This window comes from Octopus bimaculoides, chromosome 20, assembly GCF_046866305.1.
Source record: "Octopus bimaculoides isolate indiv1 chromosome 20, ASM4686630v1, whole genome shotgun sequence".
Lineage (NCBI taxonomy): Eukaryota > Metazoa > Mollusca > Cephalopoda > Octopoda > Octopodidae > Octopus > Octopus bimaculoides.
The window spans coordinates 37920305-37942804 of NC_142947.1; the positions used below are offsets into that span (position 1 = coordinate 37920305).

The following is a 22500-nucleotide window of genomic DNA, read 5'->3' on the forward strand; positions in this document are numbered from 1 at the left end:
AGTAGATTGGACCAACGTGAAATGAAGTGTTTTGCTAAAGAACACAACGTTTCGCCTGGTTTAGGAATCGAAACCACAATCTTACAATCATGAGCCCAACATCCTAACCACTAAGCCAAGCGCCTCCGAAATTAAGAAATATCTTTTAATGTTTGCTCCTACCTTATAGCCTGCTGTTGCATTATCGTTGATGTATTCTTTAATAAATGTTGACGAGCATATCGGTAGATTGTCGTTCACATTTTCAATGTCTATCTGTTGTATGGTGTTGCTAGATTTCATTGGAGTTCCTCTGTCCTGGGCACTAACGTTCAAGTAAAACACAGGATCCGACATAGTCTCAAAATCTAATGGTTTAACAAGATGAATCTCTCCTGTGTTACTATTAATGGAGAAGGTTTTCGTAGGATCTCCTCCTGAAATGAATTAAATAAACAACATCAAATATAGCGAATATCGGTTGTTCTGCTACTGTTGTTATTGTTGTTTTTTTTAGTCTAGCTTAGTCCTATGTCCCAGACCGTTCTAACCATGACTTTTACGTTGTTTTATACAGCTGGGACTATAGTGTCCAATGCTTCCTTCCTTATGTTTATATAATAAAATATTCATGAGAATTTTTACTACTATTTATAGCATATTCAGCTACCAGGTCCCCTCATTGGTCCGCGAGGTTCACTTGATAGCCTCATTGGCCTTGTTGGTTTCTCATTTTTGATGTTGTTCTTGTTTAACCCCAGATGAAGCAGACCTACGATCAAAACATTTCGGCCATAACCATCCAGTTTTTATTTATATGTGCGGGGAGGGAACATAGGATCACCTTATCCACCGTGTCCTTTTTCTATATGACGGTCGGGTATGAGCTGAGCGTGATATAGTTACAAATTCTTGCAGACGAGCGAACACAAAAGGGGCTCTTTCTTTGACTCGAGTTGATTTCGTTACTTACTTCGGTGAATGATTATTTTCAATAATATACATGTTTACGGATAGGTCGACTTGGACACGAACCAAAAACGATGATAGGATTAGAAATATTGATTTCATCGATCAGTAAAATGGCATCTTTAAAATTCGGACAGCGTCAGCTATTTACACATTAAAAAAAAGAAAGCATTTTACATTCGAGTAATTTTTTTTATTCTTTGCGGATTACTTTATACCAGGGGTCTTAACCATTTTTTAAAATCTATAGACCCCTTTGATTATTGTTTTATTCTGGTGGACCCCTGTAACCTTTTGATGTCTAAAAAGTTGTTTTATCGATACTTCTTTCAAAATTCCTATTTTGCCTTTCATACATTAACTTGTGTAGGTTGAAATGACAGAGAGATAAATGTAGCTGCTTCTTGCAATAAATACACCTCCAGCAAAATGTTTTCTTGCACTCTTAATACATCATTGTGGATCCCCAGTTTACCATTTTGCTTGTATGGATCCCTCACTCTCCCCTCCCCCTCCCCCCAATTTTAAATGGACCACAAGGGATCATATGAACCCCGGTTGAGAACTACTGTTTTATACGACTTGTGATTAAATTCGTTTCGATTTTACCCTTTTAGAATGAGTTTAGATCAGACCCATATCAGACATTGCTTGCCTTATGTATTCAAAAAGTGATTTTCAGCAATGGAAGCCGCAAGAAATATTCATTTTGTTTAGGAAATGAAGCTCTATGTATCCGGAGATGTCAACGATGGCTTGGTCAGTTTCGCTATAGAAATTTTTCTCTTGGAGATTCCCCTCAAGCTGGGTCGACCAAGTTCTGTCAATATTGAGCTTCTGAAAACCGTAGTTGAGAAAAATCCAAAGCAAACTGCATGAAAATTAGCAAAACAGTTCAGTTCAAGTCACACTTCGATCATAAAACAGCAAATTGCCGAACAAAATGGTTTCCGTAAGATAGTGAATAGGAAAAAAATAAACAAATGAGGAGTGGCTGTGTGGTAAGTAGCTTGCTTACCAACCACATGGTTCCGGGTTCAGTCCCACTACGCGGCACCTTGGGCAAGTGTCTTCTACTATAGCCTCGGGCCGACCAAATTCTTGTGAGTGGATTTGGTAGACGGAAACTGAAAGAAGTCCATCGTATATATATATATGTATATGTGTGTGTGTATGTGTGTGTGTATGTCTGTGTGTCTATTTGCCCCCCCCCCCCCCCCCCCCCCCCGTAGCATTGCTTGACAACCGATGCTAGTGTGTTTATGTCCCCGTCACTAGCGGTTCGGCAAAAAGAGACCGATAGAATAAGTAATAGGCTTACAAAGAATAAGTACTGGGATCGATTTGCTCGACTAAAAGCGGTGCTCCAGCATGGCCGCAGTCAAATGACTGAAACAAGTTAAAGAGTAAAAGAGAAAAAAAATTGTTCCATTCTTTCTTGGGGTTAAATGAGCTGGTTTTGAGCTTCAGTTAAATTACAGCCCAACAAAAATTAATTTAGATAATAATCACTTGGTGCCTACTTCTATTCCCACAATTAACCGAAGTTAGACATTCAATAAAGGGAATAAAAACTGTATGGCTGTCATCTGTCACTAATGACATAGAATGAAAAAGAGGCAGAGGAAAATAAAGACAACAATATAGAGAAAAAGGAAGGAAAGAAAAGGAGAGGAAAGAAAACTTAATAAGTAAAAATATCGGTGAAACATACCTATTATCGAGTAAATGATTTCACCATCTTTACCAGAATCCAAGTCCTTAGCTGTTAAGATAATGACTGAATCTCCCACCGGATGATCTTCAGGAATCTTAAATAACGAAAACAAAACAATATAACAAAAATAAATTAAATTTATCATACAAACTATATTATATATATATATATATATATATTTATATAAAGTATACGAGAAACTACCCTAGTTTCAAATTTTGGCACAAGGCCAGCAATTTCGGGGGAGGGAGTAAGTCGGTTACATCCCCCCCCCCCCCAGTGCTCACCTGGTACTTATTTTATCGACTTCGAAAGGATGAAAGGCAAAGTCGACTTCGGATGTATATATATATATATATATCATATATAAACATATGCATATATCCATACATATATGTACATACTTACATATATATGTGTATATACATGCATATATGGGTACAGGACATAAAAAAAACACGTTAAACACAATGAGAAACAAAAACGAACTTTTTTTCGAGCAACGAAAAAAACAGAGAAACGAGACATGCAACATAAAGAGTACACCCCTTCGTCAGTTGTCCCTGTCTCATCTACTCCGCGTTATATATACATATGTGTGTGTGTGTGTGTGTGTGTGTGTGTGTGTGTGTGTTTGTGTGTGTGTGTGTGTGTACGTATTATATATACACACACACACATATATATAAACACACCACCGGTTGTCAAGCGATGTTGGGGAGACAAACACAGACACACAAACATATACACACATATACATATATATATATATACATATATACGAGAGGCTTCCGTCTACCAAATCCACTCACAAGGCTTTGGTCGGCCCGAGGCTATAGCAGAAGACACTTGCCCAAGGTGCCACGCAGTGGGACCGAACCCGGAACCCTGTGGTTGGTAAGCAAGCTACTTACCACTCAGCCACCCCTGCGCCTATCCTTTCGGGGTCGATAAAATAAGTACCAGTGATCACTAGGGTTGATTTAACTTAGCCCTTCTCCCGAAATTGCTGTCCTTCTGCCAAAATTTGAAATCAATTTATTGAGGGCGTTTAAGGCGGTGAGCTGGTACAGTCGTTAGCACGCCGATCAAATTGCAGACGAAATACAAAGCGGCATTTCGTCTGTCTTTACGTTGTGAGTTCAAATTCCGCCGAGGTCGAATTTGCTTTTCTTCTCTTTCAGGATCGATAAAATAAATAAATACTGGTGTCGATTTAATCGACTTAGTCCCCTTCCCTGAAATTGCTGGCCTTGTACCAACCTTTGAAACCAATATATTGGAGTTGTTGATTGGATGGGGTGGGGGTACTGGTCAGCCCAATTTGCTTTTGTGTGGAGTCACGCACTGTCGTGCTAAATGTGGATAGTTTTTATATTCTTGTTCTGTCTTTTCCTCATAACAGTTTCTGTCAACGTTCTCTACTCACGGTACAGCCACGTTCCAGAAAATAATGTAGGATGACAACTTGCTATTCCTAAAATAGACATCGTAATTGTTCGCTCGCTGGAGAAAAGTTATGACGTCAATCTATAGATCGTTAACGGATCACAAAGGTACGGCCATGTTTCATACCATTGTCACCAGATGGAAAGAAAAATCGCGTCTTCATTGTGAAGGCGCATGGTTTGATTGCTACAGTATTCGGCTTATGATCGTAAGGTCGTGAGTTCAATACCTGGTGGCACATTGTGTTCTTGAGCAAGACACTTTATTTCACGATGTTCCAGTCTACTCAGCTGACGAAAATGAGTAGTACCTGTCGTTCAAAGTGAAAGTCTTGTCACATTGTGTGTCATGCTGAATCTCATTGAGAATTACGTAAAGTGAACGCATGTCTGTGGAGTGCTCAACCACTTGCATGTAAATTTCACGAGCAGGCTGTTCCTTTGATCGGATCAACTGGAACCCTCGTCGTCGTAACTGACGGAGTAAAGGTTACATTGACTCGAAATACTTCTAACGTATCAGAACAGAATTCCTTTTTCTCATTCATATCAGGTGTCAACTCTGATACCCATCGTAGTTCGCCAGCTTCAGTGATTCATTGTGACCACAGACTTGTTGTGCAGCAAGCTCATGGAGTATGACTCGTCTGTTTATGTAAATCAATTTTTCTACTCGCTGCCGGTTAGTGTCGGTGGTCTCAGTTAACAGTCTCCCGCGTCGTTCTTGGCTTTCAATGTTGTATACCACTTTTTAGTTTGAAAGAAAAAAACCCCCAACAAATATCAATTGTTGTTCCCAGAAGTATGTATGGTAGAAACCCCACTGGAATCATCATAGAAACATTAGATGAAAGGAGTGCTGTTGTTGTTGGCACTCCGTCGCTTACGACGTCGAGGGTTTCAGTTGATCCGATTAACGGAACTGCCTGCTCGTGAAATTAACGTCCAAGTGGCTGAGCACTCCACAGACACGTGTGCCCTTAACGTAGTTCTCGGGGATATTCAGCGTGACACAGTGTGACAAGGCTGACACTTTGAATTACAGGCACAACAGAAACAGGAAGAAAGAGTGAGAGAAAGTTGCGGTGAAAGAGTACAGCAGGGTTCACCACCATCCCCTGCCAGAGCCTCGTGGAGCTTTAAGCGTTTTCGCTTAATAAACACGAACAACGCCCGGTCTGGGAATCGAAACCGCGATCCTATGACCGTGAGACCGCTGCCCTAACCACTGGGCCATTGCGCCTCCACGAAAGGAAAGGAGTGTATGCAATCAGATAAAATCTGTTTAGGTTCCGATGCAACAAACATGAATGTTTCTGTCGGTGTTCGTGTCTTAATCCGGGGAACCTTTGTACATGATCATTCCTCTTATACTTACTGTTTTTGTATTTTTGCAGGGCAGTGTATTCCACAAACAATTTTCACTGACTCATCTAAAATTTCAAATTTTGCTATTTTCAAAGACTAAAATTATAAAACTGCACAACTTTTGTAATCTTAGTCTGGTTATATAAAAAAATAATCCCAAAGCAGAAACATCCAAGAAATGACTCCAGAGAACAACGTGAACATGTTATCGCTTTTTTTTTTTTTTGGCAGATTTTGCTATGAATCCAAGAATATGAACCTTAAAGCATCAGGAGCGAAAAATGATTTAAAAAAAAAAAATTCTCATATTCCATCAATTTCTACGCATTTTTTCATACAAACTATATCGAGAGGGATTAATGTATTTTTGCATTTTTATTTCTAACAATTCCAATACTTCAATCATTTTTTTTCTGCAAATGCTCCCGAGAAATTTGAACTTCTTCAAAATCTAGAAAGAATAAAAAACATAGCGATTTTTTGCAAAGGCTCAGAGCCTTCTAAGCGAGATCGTTTTTCAGGTAACAATTATATTCGTTCTATTCGATTTACCAATTCTAATAAATGAGGAAGTAACCATGAAACAGAAAGAAAAAAAAACTTTCATGATTCATTCGAATCTAATTAAAATCCTGTATTGGTCGTCTGTTCAAAAATCTTTAACTGGTTTTGTTCCTCGCAAGAATTCAATTTTTAAAAAAATGTAATGCTAATATCTATTTTAATTCATCTTTAGCTTTAGACCTATCTACATGGCAAGACAACACATCTTTCTTCAAGGCGACTTACATTTCCCCTTGTAACTAGTGGCCATAGTGTAAGAAGAGCTGCATTAAATTACTCACAAAATTCACCAGAATTAAAAATAACGTAACAGCTGTAAAAATATAAGAAGCGACGGTTGGCTGCACTGCGGTCAAATCACCTGGATTGGATTGTCTGTCTTACATACCAGGCTCGTTTGGAGACCTCATTGCCTCAAATAGCAGCAGAACAGTTATGTTGCTGAGAAAGGATCCAAGTAACGGGTTTCACATTGATAACTTTAGCCCATAATTTTGCTAAATGTAGATTTTTAAAATTTTAGCCAAGGAGTTAGCAAAGAAGTTGGAGCTTGATGTCAATGGTCTGATTGGGGATGCACAAATATGCACTACATACCAGTTTGCGAATTTTGTTTGTAGTTAACTCGAAAACATCGGCTGCAAAGACATCTTCATATCGGCTACAAAGACATCTTCACAAGGTAGAACTCCTTGGAAACGGAGATTTGTAATAAGTAAACAAATAATACGAATGTGTGTTTTCTATGAATCTTTTTCCTCATAATTCCTGCTTATAAATTCAAATTTCTAATTCCGCCAGACATTATGAAGGAATGACTGTCCACTAGGACACACACACACACACACACACACACACACACACACACACACACACACACACACACACACACACACACACGTACCTACATACCTACATACATACACATCTACATACATATCTACATACAATGTATTGAAAAGACACCCACACAAATTGCATATCTGCTTTGGATCACCAAGAAGTACAAATATTTTCTGACCTTTGTGGATTTTAAAATACCCTTTGAGGCCTCCTTTAGATTTGCAGACCCTATAGCATACATGGCATTGACAGATATGCACAAATAAATAGATAGATAGATAGATACATACATACATACATACATACATATGTCTCTATATGTATGTATATATATATATATATATATATATATATATATATATATATATATATATATATATATATATATATATAAATAATTATGTGTATTTCTTCTATCTTAATGAATAAAAATTCTTCTGATAGAATAAATGGGTTAATAGAAACCAATGTAGCAAAGAACACAAAATAACTGTGGTTTAGTTCCTGTTTTTAAGGCAGGAACTCCTTGAAATTTTGGTTATTTGAGTATGTTTAAGAATTTAAGGATTGGAGAAAACGCATGTTATAATTGGATCACACAGGTTGTAATCCTTTGAAACATATGTAGGAATAAAGTATGCAATTATAACATGCGTTTTCTCCAATCCTTAAATTCTTATATATATACATATATATATATATATATATCTGTATGCGCACGCGCGCACGCGCGCGTGTGTGTGTGTATATATACATATATATATATCTGTATGCATATATATATGTATATATATATATATATATATATATATGTGTGTGTGTGTGTGTGTGTGAGTGGATTTAGGTGTGTACCTTTTGTGTCTGTGTCTGTCCCCCCACCTACACCACTTGACAACCGGTGCTGTTTTCTTTAAGTCCCCGAAACTTAGCGGTTCGGCATAAGATTAAGCACCAGACCTAAAATGAAAGTACCGAGTTCGATTTTTTGGTCTAAAATCCTCTCAAAGCTGTACTCCAGCATGGCCGGAATCCCATAATTGAAACAAGTTAACAATAAACAATCAAAGATGAAAAGTTTCGCTATATGTATGTGTGTGTGAGTGTGTGTGTGTGTGTGTGTGTGTGTGTGTGTGTGTGTGTGAACGGTTAGTTATTATTTACTTAAGTTCATGTCTGGCTTGAAATAAAAATATGTGATGAAGGTATGTAAATAATGTTGGTGTCTTATCAGCAGTGAGGACATGTTTGTTGAGACGAGGCGTGTGTGTACTTAGGAGGAGGAATTCTCTAATGATTCTTCCTTCGATTGTTCGTTAATTGTAAGGTCAATGAAACACACACACACACACATGCACACACACAAACTCACATATATATACATATATATACATACACACGCAGACAACCAGTTAAGTAAACCACCCTCCACGCACATAAAATATATCTCTTTTTACGTTGTATCTCTCTCTCTCTCTCTGTCTCTCTCTCTCTCTGTCTCTCTCTCTCTCTGTCTCTCTCTCTCTCTGTCTCTCTCTCTCTCTGTCTCTCTCTCTCTCTCTCTGTCTCTCTCTCTCTCTGTATATATTTATATATATATATATATATTTAAATACACATACATATACATACATGTAAATATATATATATATATATATATATATATATATATATATATATATATTTATGTATGTATATATGAATGTCTGTGTGTATGTGATCCACGTCACCATATAAGTGGAAAATCTCTGACGTAAAAGATACCAACTAAAAAATTCCATTTCAAGTAAAAATGGTTTTCCTTCGAGATAAAAAAGTAAGAATACAATTCTGAAGATTCCATTCATTTTATGCTTACCATGATAGTCTTTGTCTTTTCAAATGCTGGGGTATTATCATTAGCAGATTCCACAGAGATTAACACTCGACAGCTTCCTGTTTTTTCATTTGTATCACCGTCTTTCACAATTACTTTGAGGGAATAGAGACTCGGATCAGGCCTTAATCCATCTAATTCTATTGATTTTGATAATATTATCTGGCCAGAAACGGAGCTGTGGAAACCGAATTTATTCTTGTCTCCGTCAACGATATACAATGACAAGTTGGTGCTTTCATCAATGTCGTCTGCTGAGAGTAAAACGACATTTCCGCCGACCGGCATACTCTCTTTGATTGTGACTCCGTAAACAGATTTAGAGAAAGTTGGAGCGTTGTCGTTGTATTCTAGGAGATTAATAGTCAGTTGTGAGACACCCGATGTTTCACCTTCGTTGTCTATGGCCTCCACTTGTAACTTGTAGGAATGTCGACCACCACTCTTGACATCTCGATCCAAGAAAGATTTTGTTGATAGTTCACCTGTAATACTGTCCAATCTAAACTTGGCTGAACTCTCTGAAATTTATGATAAAAATATAGAAAAGTAACTGAACAAAAGGCAAGTTGTGTTACATGAACAGTTGAATACAAATGCCTAACATTATGCCTAACAACTACACAAGTGAATGTGTGATAAAACAAAATAGGAATTTTGAAAGAAGAATCTATAAGACTAGTTTTTAAACATTGAATGGATGTGGGGATCAGAATAGAATAGTAATCAAAGGGTTTGAAAATCACTGGTCTAAATTGCTAAAATTGTCCTTACCGCTGTTGCTCACGAGGCGATAAATGATAAAACAGTTCGGTCCTCTGTCTTGATCTTCTGCCTTCACTGTTAGGATGACGGTGCCAATGACTGCATTTTCACTAACATAATAAACGTTGTTAAGCGATGCAGGTAAAAATTCCACCCAGGTAGGACTGTATTCATTAACGGGGAGAATCTGAGAAGAGCCGACAAGGAAGAAAGAGAAGAAAAAAAAAACGATAATTAAAAGCGTAACAGTTTGGGTTGTTATGGTTACAGTTCACTGATTGTAATTAGTCCAGGTGTGAAAAAGTATTTTTTATAAAACATTCTTTGCATGAAATCTTCTGAATTGGTTGTCGTTGTTGTTTTTTGCTGTTTAATCTCAGGCCAACATTGATTGTGCTGGCTCATGATCAAAAGCATTCCGGCCGTGACCATCAAATTTATTCGTAAGGGTAAAGGACCATCCCATCTAATGTGTCCTATCCTTATTCAAAACGGAAGGGTGTGATTTGAGAGAGATTTGGCAATTATTTCTAGCAGCTTAAGTGATCTCGCAGAATATCGTTCATTGACGCGAATCAATAAGATGAAAAACTACCGCCTACTCTATCTATGATTACTCCATCTTTATATTCTGATAAAGTATTTAGAAGAAAATTATCTTGCGTGCCTTTTCCTTATTTAACCTTTTGCCTGTCCAAAGCAATTTCATTAGTTTGTCCTAAACGCCCATACTTGTTTGCAGAATTTAAATTAGCCCTTGTTTTATGCTTTCTGAGTAATAGAAAGCTTTCCTATCACAAGTCACAAGTTACTCTGATAATTGAAAAAAAATTAGGAATGTATATTGTACATGATATGTCCTGTGTGTCATATATGAAACACAGGACATTTTTCCTGGCGTTCATGCATCATATATAATATATATTCCCAATTTTTGTGCTACCCCCAGGGTAATATAGGACTAATGAAAGGAAAGATTTATATTATTCAAAACATGTGAAAACAAGCATGAACTTTTAAGACAGGCTTATGAAAATGGTTTGGACAAGCAAAGGAATATTGATAATAATAATAATTTTGGCGCAAAGTTAGAAATTTTGGGGGAGAAGTAAGTCGATTACATCGACTCCAGTGCTTAACTGATACTTAATTTATCGACCCCGAAAGGATAAAAGGCAAAGTCGACCTCGGCGGAATTTGAACTGAGAACGTAGCGCCAGACGAAATACCACTACACATTTCGTCCGGCGTGCTAACGATTCTGCCAGCTCTCTATCTTCTTAATGATTATTTCTACTCTAGGCACAAAGCCTTGAAAATTTTGTGGGGAAAGGGGCTAGTCAATTACATCGACCCCATTGTGTAAGCGGTACTTATTTCATCAACCCCAAAAAGATGAAAGACAAAGTCAACCTTGGGGGAATTTGAACCCGGAACGTAGCGGCAAATGAAATACAAAAAAGAATTTCGCCCGGCGTGCTAACGATTCTGCCAGTTTGTCGTCTTAATATGTATAATTAGCTGTAAAATAATAAAGCTGTTTTACCATTATTTGTTAATTATCGAGGATTGAATCTTGTGGCTAGCATGCACCTAATCTATTCAATGTACCTAATTTACGTGTCATATATTCTATAGATAAAGACTAGTCCTCCACTTCAAAAACCACAACTCGTATATCTCATCGTTTATAATTTACCCGTTTCATTCTTTAGACTGCGGCTATGTCACGGCACCGCCTTAAATGGTTTAATCCAGCGGTTCTAGACCATTGTTTTTTCGCTTACCTATGGATCCCTTTGATCCCTATTCTTGCTCGGTTGGACCCTCATAGCCTTCTGATGGTTAAAAAAATCCTATTATATTCTTATAATTATATATTATTAACAATGATATGAAAAAAAAAATTGGTAAAATATTTTGTGCGCTTTTCTTTTATCTTTCAATCGTTTCAGTCATTAGACTGCGGCCGTGCTGGGGCACCACCTTGAAGAATTTTAGTCGAACGAATCAACCCCAGTACTTTTTCCAATCCTGGTACTTATTCTATCAACCTCTCTTTTGCCGAGCCACTAAATTTACGAGGAGGTCGAGGAGGTAAACACACCAACACCGGTTGTCAAGCGGTTGTCAACACCGGTTGTCAAATATATATATATATATATATATATATACAAAGGGCTTGGTCGGCTCAGGGCTATAGTAAAAGACATTTGCCCAAAGTATTTTGCGGTTTTTAACCTTTAAATTCAGATGCACATATCTCGACTGAAACAAAACATCATTAATCGAAATAAACACCATCAGAACCAACACACTTTTGCCAGTAGCGTAAAAATCCTGCGTTCTCGTGGCGATGAAGTCGTTCAAGGCGTGTTTGGCATCGTCTTGGTCTTTGAAGCATTTCTCACGCAGGAAGTTGTCGAGATGCTTGAAAAAGTGGTAGTCGGTAGGCGAGAGGTTTGGTGAGTATGGCGGATGAGGCAGAGTTTCGTAGCCCAATTCATTCAACTTCTGCATGGTCAGTTGTGCGACGTGCGGCCGAGCGTTATCGTGGAGAAGAATTGGTCCTTTTCTATTGACCAATGCTGGCTGTTGTTGTCGGAATTTCTTATGCATTTCATCCATTTGCTAACAGTGTTTCTCCGCCGTAATGGTTTCGCCTGGTTCCCAAAAGCTGTGATGGCTGAGACCGGCCGAAGACCACCAAACAGTCACCATGGCCTTCTTTTGGTGCAACTTTGACTTCGGGAATTGCCGTGGAGCTTCGTCGGAGTCCAGCCACTGAGCTTAGCGTCGCCGGTTGTCGTAAAGAATGCACTTTTCATCGCAAGTCACAATCCGGTCGAGAAACGGGTCGTTCTTGTAGTGTAAAAGAAGGGAGATACAAGAGAGAGAGAGAGAGAGAGAGAGAGAGAGAGAGAGAGAGAGAGAGAGAGAGAGATAGAAAGTGAAAGGAAGAGGAGGAGGTGAACTGTGATGGAGGAAAAAGAGGAGACAGAGGTAGTACGTACCTTAACGTTGACTGTTACTGTCGATGTCAAAGAATCCTTTGAATCTCGTGGGTTGTCTTTAACAAAAACTGTTAATTTGAGGAAGGAATTAAAATTCTCCAGAGATTCATAATCCAAGATACTCTTTATTTTAATTCTTCCGTCTGGTCTAATTTCAAATTTGTCCGAAGATGCAGTACTTTGAAAATGCATTGAGATATATCCATTCCTACCTTCATCCATATCCTGACATTTTATCGAAATGGCGTCACTTCCTGTAAGATAAAAATTTTGATATTGCTTTATAACATTATTTACTTTGAATATTAAGAAATAGCGGAAGTAGTGGGAGTGACAGGACATTATACAACCTACAGATATCCTTGTAACATTACTCGTATTCATATAACTTGTGTCTGTGTGAAGGTTTATGTATACCACACCTTCAGCTCTAGTTGTTGAAGAAAAGCTGATTTCATTTACATAACTTACCTGTATTCTAATCTTTAAAAATGATGACAACCTCTCTTCCAGAATTTTCTAGGCGAAATGAAGATTAATAGAATTTGAGCTCAGAAGAGAAGATACTTGAGGCGCGGGTGTGACTCATTGGTTAGAAACTTGCTTCCCAAGTACGTGGTTTTGAGTTCAGTTCCACTGTGTTGCACCTTGAGCAAGTGTCATCTACTATAGTCTCACTGAATACTGAACCCAGTATTCAGTTGGTAATTTTATCGACCTCGTAAGGATGAAAGGCAAAGTCGACCTAGTGGAATTTGAACTCGGAATGTGATGAATCTGAAGAAATGCCGCTAACTATTTTTCCGACGTGCTAACGATTCGACTAGCTGACTCCCTTTCTGTTTAAATGATATTTTCTTTCTAATTTTTGGCAAACGGTCAACGATTTTGAGGAAATGGGCTGCTAAGTCGATTACATCGACCCCCAGTGCTCAACTGGTACTTATTTTGTCGACCCCGAAAGGATGAAAGACAAAGTCGACCTGGGCGGAATTTGAACTCAGAACGTATGGATGGTGGAAATGCCGTTAAGCATTTTGCCCGGCGTGCTAACGATTCTGCCAGCTCAACGCCTTTTTGGCCAAATATAATATTGATTTCAAATTTTGACACAAGGCCAGTAAATTCCAAAGGAGGGGCTAAGTCGATAACATCGAACTCAGAGTTCAACTGGTGCATAGTTTATCGACCCCAGAAAGGATGAAAGGCAAAGTCGACCTCAGTGGAATTTGAACTCAGAACATAAAGACGGACGAAATGCCACGAAGCAGTTTACCAGCTCGCCGCCTTTTTGACCAAATATATTAATAATTAAAGTGACTCACCTATAGATACGTCCTCGTTGATCTCTACCATGTAAGTATCCGGAGTACATTTCGGAGCATTATCATTGATGTCAATGATGGTGATATTTAACCGGTTGCTGTCCGTGTGGTTAGCCAAATCTGTTACAGTCAATAACAGCTTATCGTAGTATTTTTTATCAATATCTCGATCGAATTTCGCAGAAGTTTGGATATCAATGACGCTTTTACTAATGGAAAATTTATTACTGTCATCACCTGGAACAAACGGTAACATAAGGACAAAATTAATCCACTTATTTTTCTTACCCCTTTTTTTTCTAGCTACATCAGCTAGGGATTGGTAAAGGGACTGTTTGGGGAAGGGCCTATCTGGTAAGGAGTCTGTCTGGTAAAGGGCCAGTATGATAAAAAGTCTTGTACCTGTTTCCGTTTCTTACAAATGTTTTGTATCCTTGGTCAAAATATTTAACAACCGCTTCTAACACTGTCTCTTACTCTTAAGTAAATACAGTCAAATGATTGTTTTAAGTAACATGATATGGGTTTAAGGTAGCAAACTATGAGTTCAGGAAGATTTAGCTGCTATTTCTAACAAATCAAGCTGTACTTTACGTTCCCTCGTTTTGTGGTACCATTGTTGCCTAACACCAAGTCAGATCGATAAACAAGCATTTTCTAGCCGTTCCCATCCACTCTTTTTCTCGGGTATAGTAAGTACATAGGTACATCAAGGACTATATTATCCAATATGTCCATCCACCATTTCAAAGATTGTTGAAGGAGATTTGAGAGGTATTTGGTTTTTAGTTTTAGCAGATTAAGCGACCCCATAAAAGCATTCACGTTGGTTCCATGTGGCACAGTTGTTCTGTTCTTAGTATTTGCTATCTCGACGTCAAGTCTTGAGCAAAACACTTTATTTCACGTTGCTCCAGTCCACTCGGCAGGCAAAAAAATCGACTTAACCCCTTCCTCGAATTTGCTAGCATTGTGCCAAAATTTGAAATTGGTATTATATTTTGAACGAATAAATATATTTACGATACGTTTTATGTTGACTTTAACTTATTTCATAAACTACGACATTACTTTTCAGAACCCCTAATATGTGGAATAAGCTCTCAGAAGCTACAAGTAAAATTTGGGGGCTGGAATGCAGGCATTTAAAACTCGAAAGCGTAAACACCCTGTGTGACCCACCTTCACAAAGCAGTGAACTATGGATTGGTGGTCTGCTCATGAATAGATCGAAGACAAAGTAATTGTTTCTAAGTTTCTAACTCAAAGAGTATATCACATTCCTGTTAAATGAGTATTCAGCTCCTTAATAGTCGTTCTTTTTACAAGAAATATCAGCTAAATCTAGATCTCGCACAGATAGCATTCTACTGAAGAATATTTTGGATATGATAATTTTTGGATACACTATACCTGGGATGAAAAGACGTCACTATATACAACAACAACAACAACAACAACAACAACAACAACAAAGAGTATTTAACGTCGACAGATTCAGAAAAACCAGAAGCATCATCCGTTACCATTGTTTCTTACCTGATAGAGAGTATCTCAGCTCATCATCGGCATCGTCATCTACAGCTGAAAGAGATTTGAAAATAACACTTTCACCCACGGGCTGCTCTTCTTTCACATAACCGCGAAACGAACCAGAAAGCACCGGTTTGTTATCGTTTATATTCGTCACTTGGATTTGGAAACTGCACTCTACTGTAGTATAACTGTCGCTCACTCTGAAACAAAGCGGAAATACATTTTTGTAGTGTATATGTGTTGATGTATACATACACTCACTAAACAGATTATATATACATGCACGCGTACACGCATTTATACGCTTAGACGCACACATATATATATTCAAAATACACACATGAAGCAGTGAGGGTCAAAATTACGGGTGCATTTATTTATAACACGTTCCTGAACACACGAATGTGAAAATTGCATTCGTTGAGAAATTTCCTGTGGGACAATGTTAGGTAATTTTGCGTGTTTTGTGTAAAATGATAAGACAACGCCTGCTGACGCTATCAGACTATCATACACTTGTGTTTCCGTGTAATTTTGCCTTCTCAGTAGCAGACACCAAGTCGGTCCTTTAGAGATGTTTAGGAACTTCTGTTCCTATACAGAAATCAGTAAACAAAACATTAAATATAAAATCACACAGTTGATGGCCCGATAACTTCTGGCACGTTACATTTTATTTAATCAAGAAGATGAGAAGCGAAGTCAACAACATGGGGAACTGAACTTAGGAAAGAATTTTAAAGATTAAACATAGTAAAGCACTTAGTTCAATACCGTACTCTTTCACCTTCCCAAAACTTAATAATATCAGGAACGTAGAAAGATAAAATTGACCATGGAGGGATTTGATCCCAATACATGAAGGAACCTAACGAGAAACAAAGTATTTAGTCTTATGCTCGACCAATTCTGCGATCCACCGTGGTATATTTTCTTTTTGTATAAATCTATCAGGAAGGAGCAGTACTCATGCATTTTATAGGCCCATTCTGACAGAAGAGATAGATGCGAAGGGTGCCCTGTTTCTACACCGGCAGAGCGCTACTTGCAAGGAAAGCATGAGCGGTGGTTTCTGGCCGAAACGTGCCCCTGAAAGTACCTAAGGACAAAGCTGCGGTATTAAACTGGACAGCATACTAGTCTTGAAAATCATTCTAAATACCTGGATGCAGGTGTACGCATGTCTACTATGTGGCATATGCACTCTTGAACACATGTACGATTAACACGTACGCCAAACACCTGTGATTAAACATAAACAATATGTACCACACAGAAACCTACCGGAGAACCTCTACACGGTGTTTCGACCAGTTAGAAATAACTGCTGAAATTTTCCACTCAAATTAGATCCTACTGACTTAAGGTCTCATTAGCCAATGTAGTCCTACATAGCAGTAAAGAGACAGAGTTATAACTGAGATGTATTTCACAATAGGTCCATTTGATAAGTACTAGCCTAGGGTTAAATAACAACAAAATGCACACAGAATACTTACTCCAAAGTTAAATCATGCATTCTGTCTCCGGTGACCTCATAATCAAACTCTCGAGCGGTCATCAAATTTTTGCCGTCTAGATAGAAGTTGGAGCCGAATTGTTGAAGACGATAATTCAACTGGTCATAAGTTGGATTTTCTACGACAGCACTGAAAATGATACCAGGTTCCGTATTTTCAGATATTTTGATAACTTGGAAATTGGTTGGTCTTATGATTTTCAGAGATGATAAAACTGTGAAAAAATCAAAATAGCACTCTGTGTTCAAAAATGGGTTAGCTACGGAATGAAGTGAGGTTCAAGTTCAGTTACATTCTACCGAGTAGCACCACTTTACCTTCGGTTTCATGTGAGATTTTCGTGGAAAACAGAAATTGTAGGATTGAAACTGAAGTCAAGTGATTGTAAAACGAGTTTCTTAATCACACAGCCAAATGATAAATATTTGTCATTTGAAAATTTAAATCTAATTTTATCATTTTGTACAAGCAACAATAAAATTTCATAGTTTAAGGATAATTATTGTATAAATTACGTTTATGCATTTCTTTTGCAAGATTCCTGATGTGAAATCGTGTGTTGAAACAAATATTGCTATATTTGGGGATGGTCATATTTTTGCCGTTCCTGTGAATGGACTAAAGTGAACAGGAGGAGATACGTGAGATGGAAAATCGCTGAAGAGGTCACAGGACGTGTTACGAAAGATTTCAGACAAAGGACACTAAAATAAGAACAAAAATAAAGCTAAAATGAAGACCAAGTGTATAATGCATGTGATTATTTGGTAAAAACACGACCATTCCCAAATATAACAATATGTATAAATATATTTTTTAGCAGTTTAAAAATGTTTGAGACGTATTCGATACCGTAAACAGTTCGCTCACTGCATTTTGTCATAGAAAACGGTGTAAACACATCACACCAGTTCTGATCATCCTCTACCCAGATCAATAAGAAGCATGTATTTGGAAGTAATTATCTTCTCATTAGTATCAACACTGGAAAGAGAGGCGACAGTGAACTGACTACAAGACTAGGCCTCTCTTATGGTTCTGATTGGTTGCGTTAACCGGCTGCCCGGCCGTAGTATAATACGGATTAGAAGCGCTAAGTAACAAGTTTATATTAAATAAATCACTGCTTGGCGCTTCTAATCCGTATTAGCCGGTTAGTGGCTCCAGTCCAAGTATTTTATATATATATAGATATATATATATATATATATATATATATATATATATATATGTATATGTGTGTGTGTATACATACACACACATAGGCATGCACATACGAGCGCGCGCACACACACACATGTATATATGTATATATATATACATGTACATGCGTACACATATGTATACAGATATATTGGTATATTTGCGCATGTATACATGGTTAATCAACATTTCCTTGTGGAATATTTACATATAATGTATGTATGCGTATGTGCATGTGTAGGCTCGCGTGTGTTTGCGTTTGCGCGCGCGTGTGTACGCTTGAGGTGAGTGAAAGAGGTGTATATGTGTACGTATGCATGTATACGACGTGTGTAAAAAAGATACTTAGAAATGGAGAGGGAGATATATATATATATATATATATATATATATTTAGAGAGAGAGAGAGAGAGAGAGAGAGAGAGAGAGAGAGAGAGAATGTGTTGTGCCGAGATCGAGTAGATCAATATTATAATAAAATGTTAGTAGGGTTTCAAAGGCAGCGAATTAGCAGAATCGTTAGCACACCGGACAAAATACTTTGCAGTATTATGTTCGTCTTTACGTTCTGAGTTCAAATTCCGCCAGGGTCAACTTTACCTTTCACCCTTTTAGGGTCGCTTAAGTAAGTACCAGTCGAGCACTGGGGTTGATGAAATCGACTAAAACCTTCCTCACAAAATTTTAGGCCTTATGCCTATTTCAGTGCTTCGGGAACCCTGTCTCGGCACTATTTTTCGCTTTATTCATGGTTCATAAATAAATAACAGCGGGTAAATATTGGGTTAAAAAACCTGTGGAGAGAAAAAGTCGAAGGCTGCTCTTTGTATATATATAAATAGATATAGCTTTGTGAATTCCAGTTCTACTGTTAAAGGTAGCCGAATATATCTATATATATATAAACAAATATATATATATATATATATACATACACGCACACGCACATGCTGGACCGCTGAAATCTACAAGTTTTTTTCATTCTCTGTTTATTTTCTCGTATTCCTTTCTGTTTAAGAGCGTTGGCTCGAAATGTAAAAGGCTTTTTCATTTTTCCCGAGCATCAAATTAATATACTAGCTTGTTGTTCATACACCTGTCTTCATCTTTTGTTTTTCTATAAATTTCAACTATATATATATAGGTGTGTATATATATATATATATATATATATATATATATATATATATATATATATATATATATATATACTGATAGAGAGAGAAAGAGAGAGAGAAAATAAATAAGAGAAGTGCAGTGAGAGAGTTGATATTTATATCATTCGTTTACAGTTGTTTCATAATTTTGTTAGTCATGTAATTGATATTACATCAACGTGCATACAAAATATGCATATAAAATATACATAAATAAATGAATATATATATATATATATATATATATATATATATATATATATATATATATATATATATGTGTGTGTGTGTGTGTAAATATATAAAAATAAAAAGATAAAGAGAGCAATGGTAAGGTTGGAGAAGTATTTTATGGATAGAGTCTTACAGCTGTTTCTGGGAAGATCCAGTACTTCCCTTCATCGGAGACAGAAAAAATAAAGTAATCTATTATTATATCCATTGGCGGATATTTTTAGCATGAAGTGGTAAAGAGTGTGATGTGCTGAAAAAAGAGGGAACAGTACTTGAAGTGTAGTTTCATTCCAGTAGTAAATATCCGTGTAGAAATCCGTGTAAAGTAATCCTTGTGGGGATAATCCGGAAATATATGTTGGAGCGAAGGTTGATATAGCGAAGGTTGATATAGCATAGATATTTACTTGAAGAATGGCCAAGAATGGCCACTTGACTTGGCCATTCTTCAAGTAAACAAGCAAAAAATCCATCGCAGTATGGCATATATTTACTTCTGCTATCTATGCTATATCAACCTTCGCTCCAACATATATTTCCGGATTATCCCCACAAGGATTACTTTACACGGATTTCTACACGGATATTTACTACTGGAATGAAACTACACTTCAAGTACTGTTCTCTCTTTTTTCAGCGCATCACACTCTTTACCACTTCGTACTAAAAATATCCGCCAATGGATATAATAATAGACTACTTTATTTTTTCTGTCTCCGATGAAGGGAAGTACTGGATCTTCCCGAAACAGCTGTAAGACTCTATCCATAAAATATATTTCCAACTTTACCATTGCTCTCTTTATCCTTTTATATATTTATACATACACACGCTAATACACGACTTATAATCCCCAATCCTGTTCATACAACGATTGGGGCAAACTAATCGGTATACAGCACTTACTCGGTATTACCTGTATCCTCCGGGGTTTGGTTAAATCCAATACCCTCCTCAACCTTATATATATATATATATATATATATATATATATATATATATATATATACATAATTATTATTTAATGGTCACAATATATATATTAAAGCGCTATTAATAGTTTAATATGGTGAGACAACTCAAACATATTCTTCAGGCGCAAACTACATATCATAACGAACTAAAAAAAAATTGAATAAATAGAAGAGCTGCACCAGAAGTCACTTGCACAAGGTGCTGCGCAGCGGAAATGTGCACGAAACCACGTGGTTGCAAAAGCGAGCTTCTTAACCACGCAGTCATGCCTGTCTGCCTGCCCGCCTGCCTGCCCGCCTGCCTGCCTGCCCGCCCCTATATTCAAGAACAAAATGTCAAGCAGTAACTTATAGTTTACCCTGCGGCGTGCAAAGCCATTTATCACTTCAGATGTGTCCGTGAGTAGTGACGTGCTGAGGTTATGTATTTCCTTCTTTTGTTCAGTCAGTTTTTAACTTTCTTTGTGCATTGATCAACCAACAAAATCTACCGACATCACACATATTGCCGGGAGCGCTGCATGTATATCGCACACCTGCAAACCCCCCCCCCACACACACACACACACACACCAGTGTAAATTGCTAAGGGTCGTGAAAACTGTTACGTTCAATCCGTTTAGTAAGCAAATTTTTGCAAACGAAGTTCGTCTTGGTGTTTCTGTGTGTATTTATGTGTGTGTATGTGTGCGAATGATTTGTATGTATGTATATATGTGTGTGTGTGTGTGTGTGTGTGTGTGTGTGTGTGTGTGTGTGTGTGTGTGTGTGTGTGTGTGTGTGTGAGTGTGCTTGTCTGCATGCATATGTTGAATTATTTTACTATCGTATTACCATTCATTTATCTATCTATCTATCTATCTATCTATCTATCTATCTATCTATCTATAAAAGTATACATACATATATTTTTGTATGTATATATTATTCATATATATATAGACATACATACATACAAACATATATATATGTATATACATATATATATATATATATATATATATATATATATATATATATATATATATATATATATATATACATATATAGACATACATACATACAAACATATATATATGTATATACATATACATATATATATATATATATATATATATATATATATATATATATATATATATATATATATATATATATATATATATATATATATATATATATATATATATATATATACATATATATACTCGCCATCATGTGGCTGCAAAGAGAGTATATATATATATATATATATATATATATATATATATGTGTGTGTGTGTGTGTGTGTGTGTGTGTACTTGCCAGCAAGCTGCTACAAAGAGTCCGAAATGACACAATTGAGACGTTAACAGGCATCAACAGGATCATTGACGAAGTAAAACACATCCGCTGAAACCGGATCGGATACGTCCTCAGACAAGATCGAGAAAGCGATTGTATGGTGGCACTAATGTGGAGATCCGAGGAGAAAGGAACACTTGGCGAAGGACCTTTGACAAGGAATGGAGTAGGGAAGATTGGTGAAGCTGGAATGAGACCAGAACAGGGGTAGAAAACAAAACTGGTTGGAGAGATCGCGTTGAGGCCGTATATGCCTCATGGTACGGAGAGAACTAACAAATTAATCAACTAACTAATTAACCAACTAACTAGCTAACTAACTATATATATATATATATATGTGTGTGTGTATGTATGTACGTGCGTATGTTTGTGTGCGTGTGTGTGTGTGTGTGTCTGTGGTGGCGATGAGGGACAAAGATCGCTGGAGAGAAGTCGTCCTTGGATCTCGGGAATTGTATCCGCCTTATATATATATATATATATATATATATATATATATATATATATACACACACATATACTAGAACCTTGTAGCAAGAGCGCCCCATTGTCCGAGTAATTTGCTTTACGAGCCGAGACTCGTGGACTCGTGCGAATGTCTGTCTTGAAGTACGAGCGGAAATCCGCAGTACGAGCACGCAAAGCGTCCTGTTTTTAAGGTGAT

The 22500-nt window shown here is 37.1% G+C and overlaps 1 protein-coding gene across 1 annotated transcript in view; it reads right to left on the bottom strand.

Moving 5' to 3' along the window:
* LOC128250248 (protocadherin Fat 4-like) overlaps nucleotides 1-22500 on the bottom strand; it is an 85450-nt gene that overhangs the window by 59097 nt on the left and 3853 nt on the right. Inside the window, exons 2-9 of the mRNA XM_089338387.1 lie at nucleotides 16901-17135; nucleotides 15405-15601; nucleotides 13866-14102; nucleotides 12541-12794; nucleotides 9536-9713; nucleotides 8744-9282; nucleotides 2663-2759; nucleotides 163-416 (exon numbers count right to left, since the gene is read on the bottom strand). Of these exons, the coding sequence (XP_089194513.1) occupies nucleotides 163-416; nucleotides 2663-2759; nucleotides 8744-9282; nucleotides 9536-9713; nucleotides 12541-12794; nucleotides 13866-14102; nucleotides 15405-15601; nucleotides 16901-17135 (1991 nt within the window). The remainder of the gene's footprint in view (nucleotides 1-162; nucleotides 417-2662; nucleotides 2760-8743; nucleotides 9283-9535; nucleotides 9714-12540; nucleotides 12795-13865; nucleotides 14103-15404; nucleotides 15602-16900; nucleotides 17136-22500) is intronic.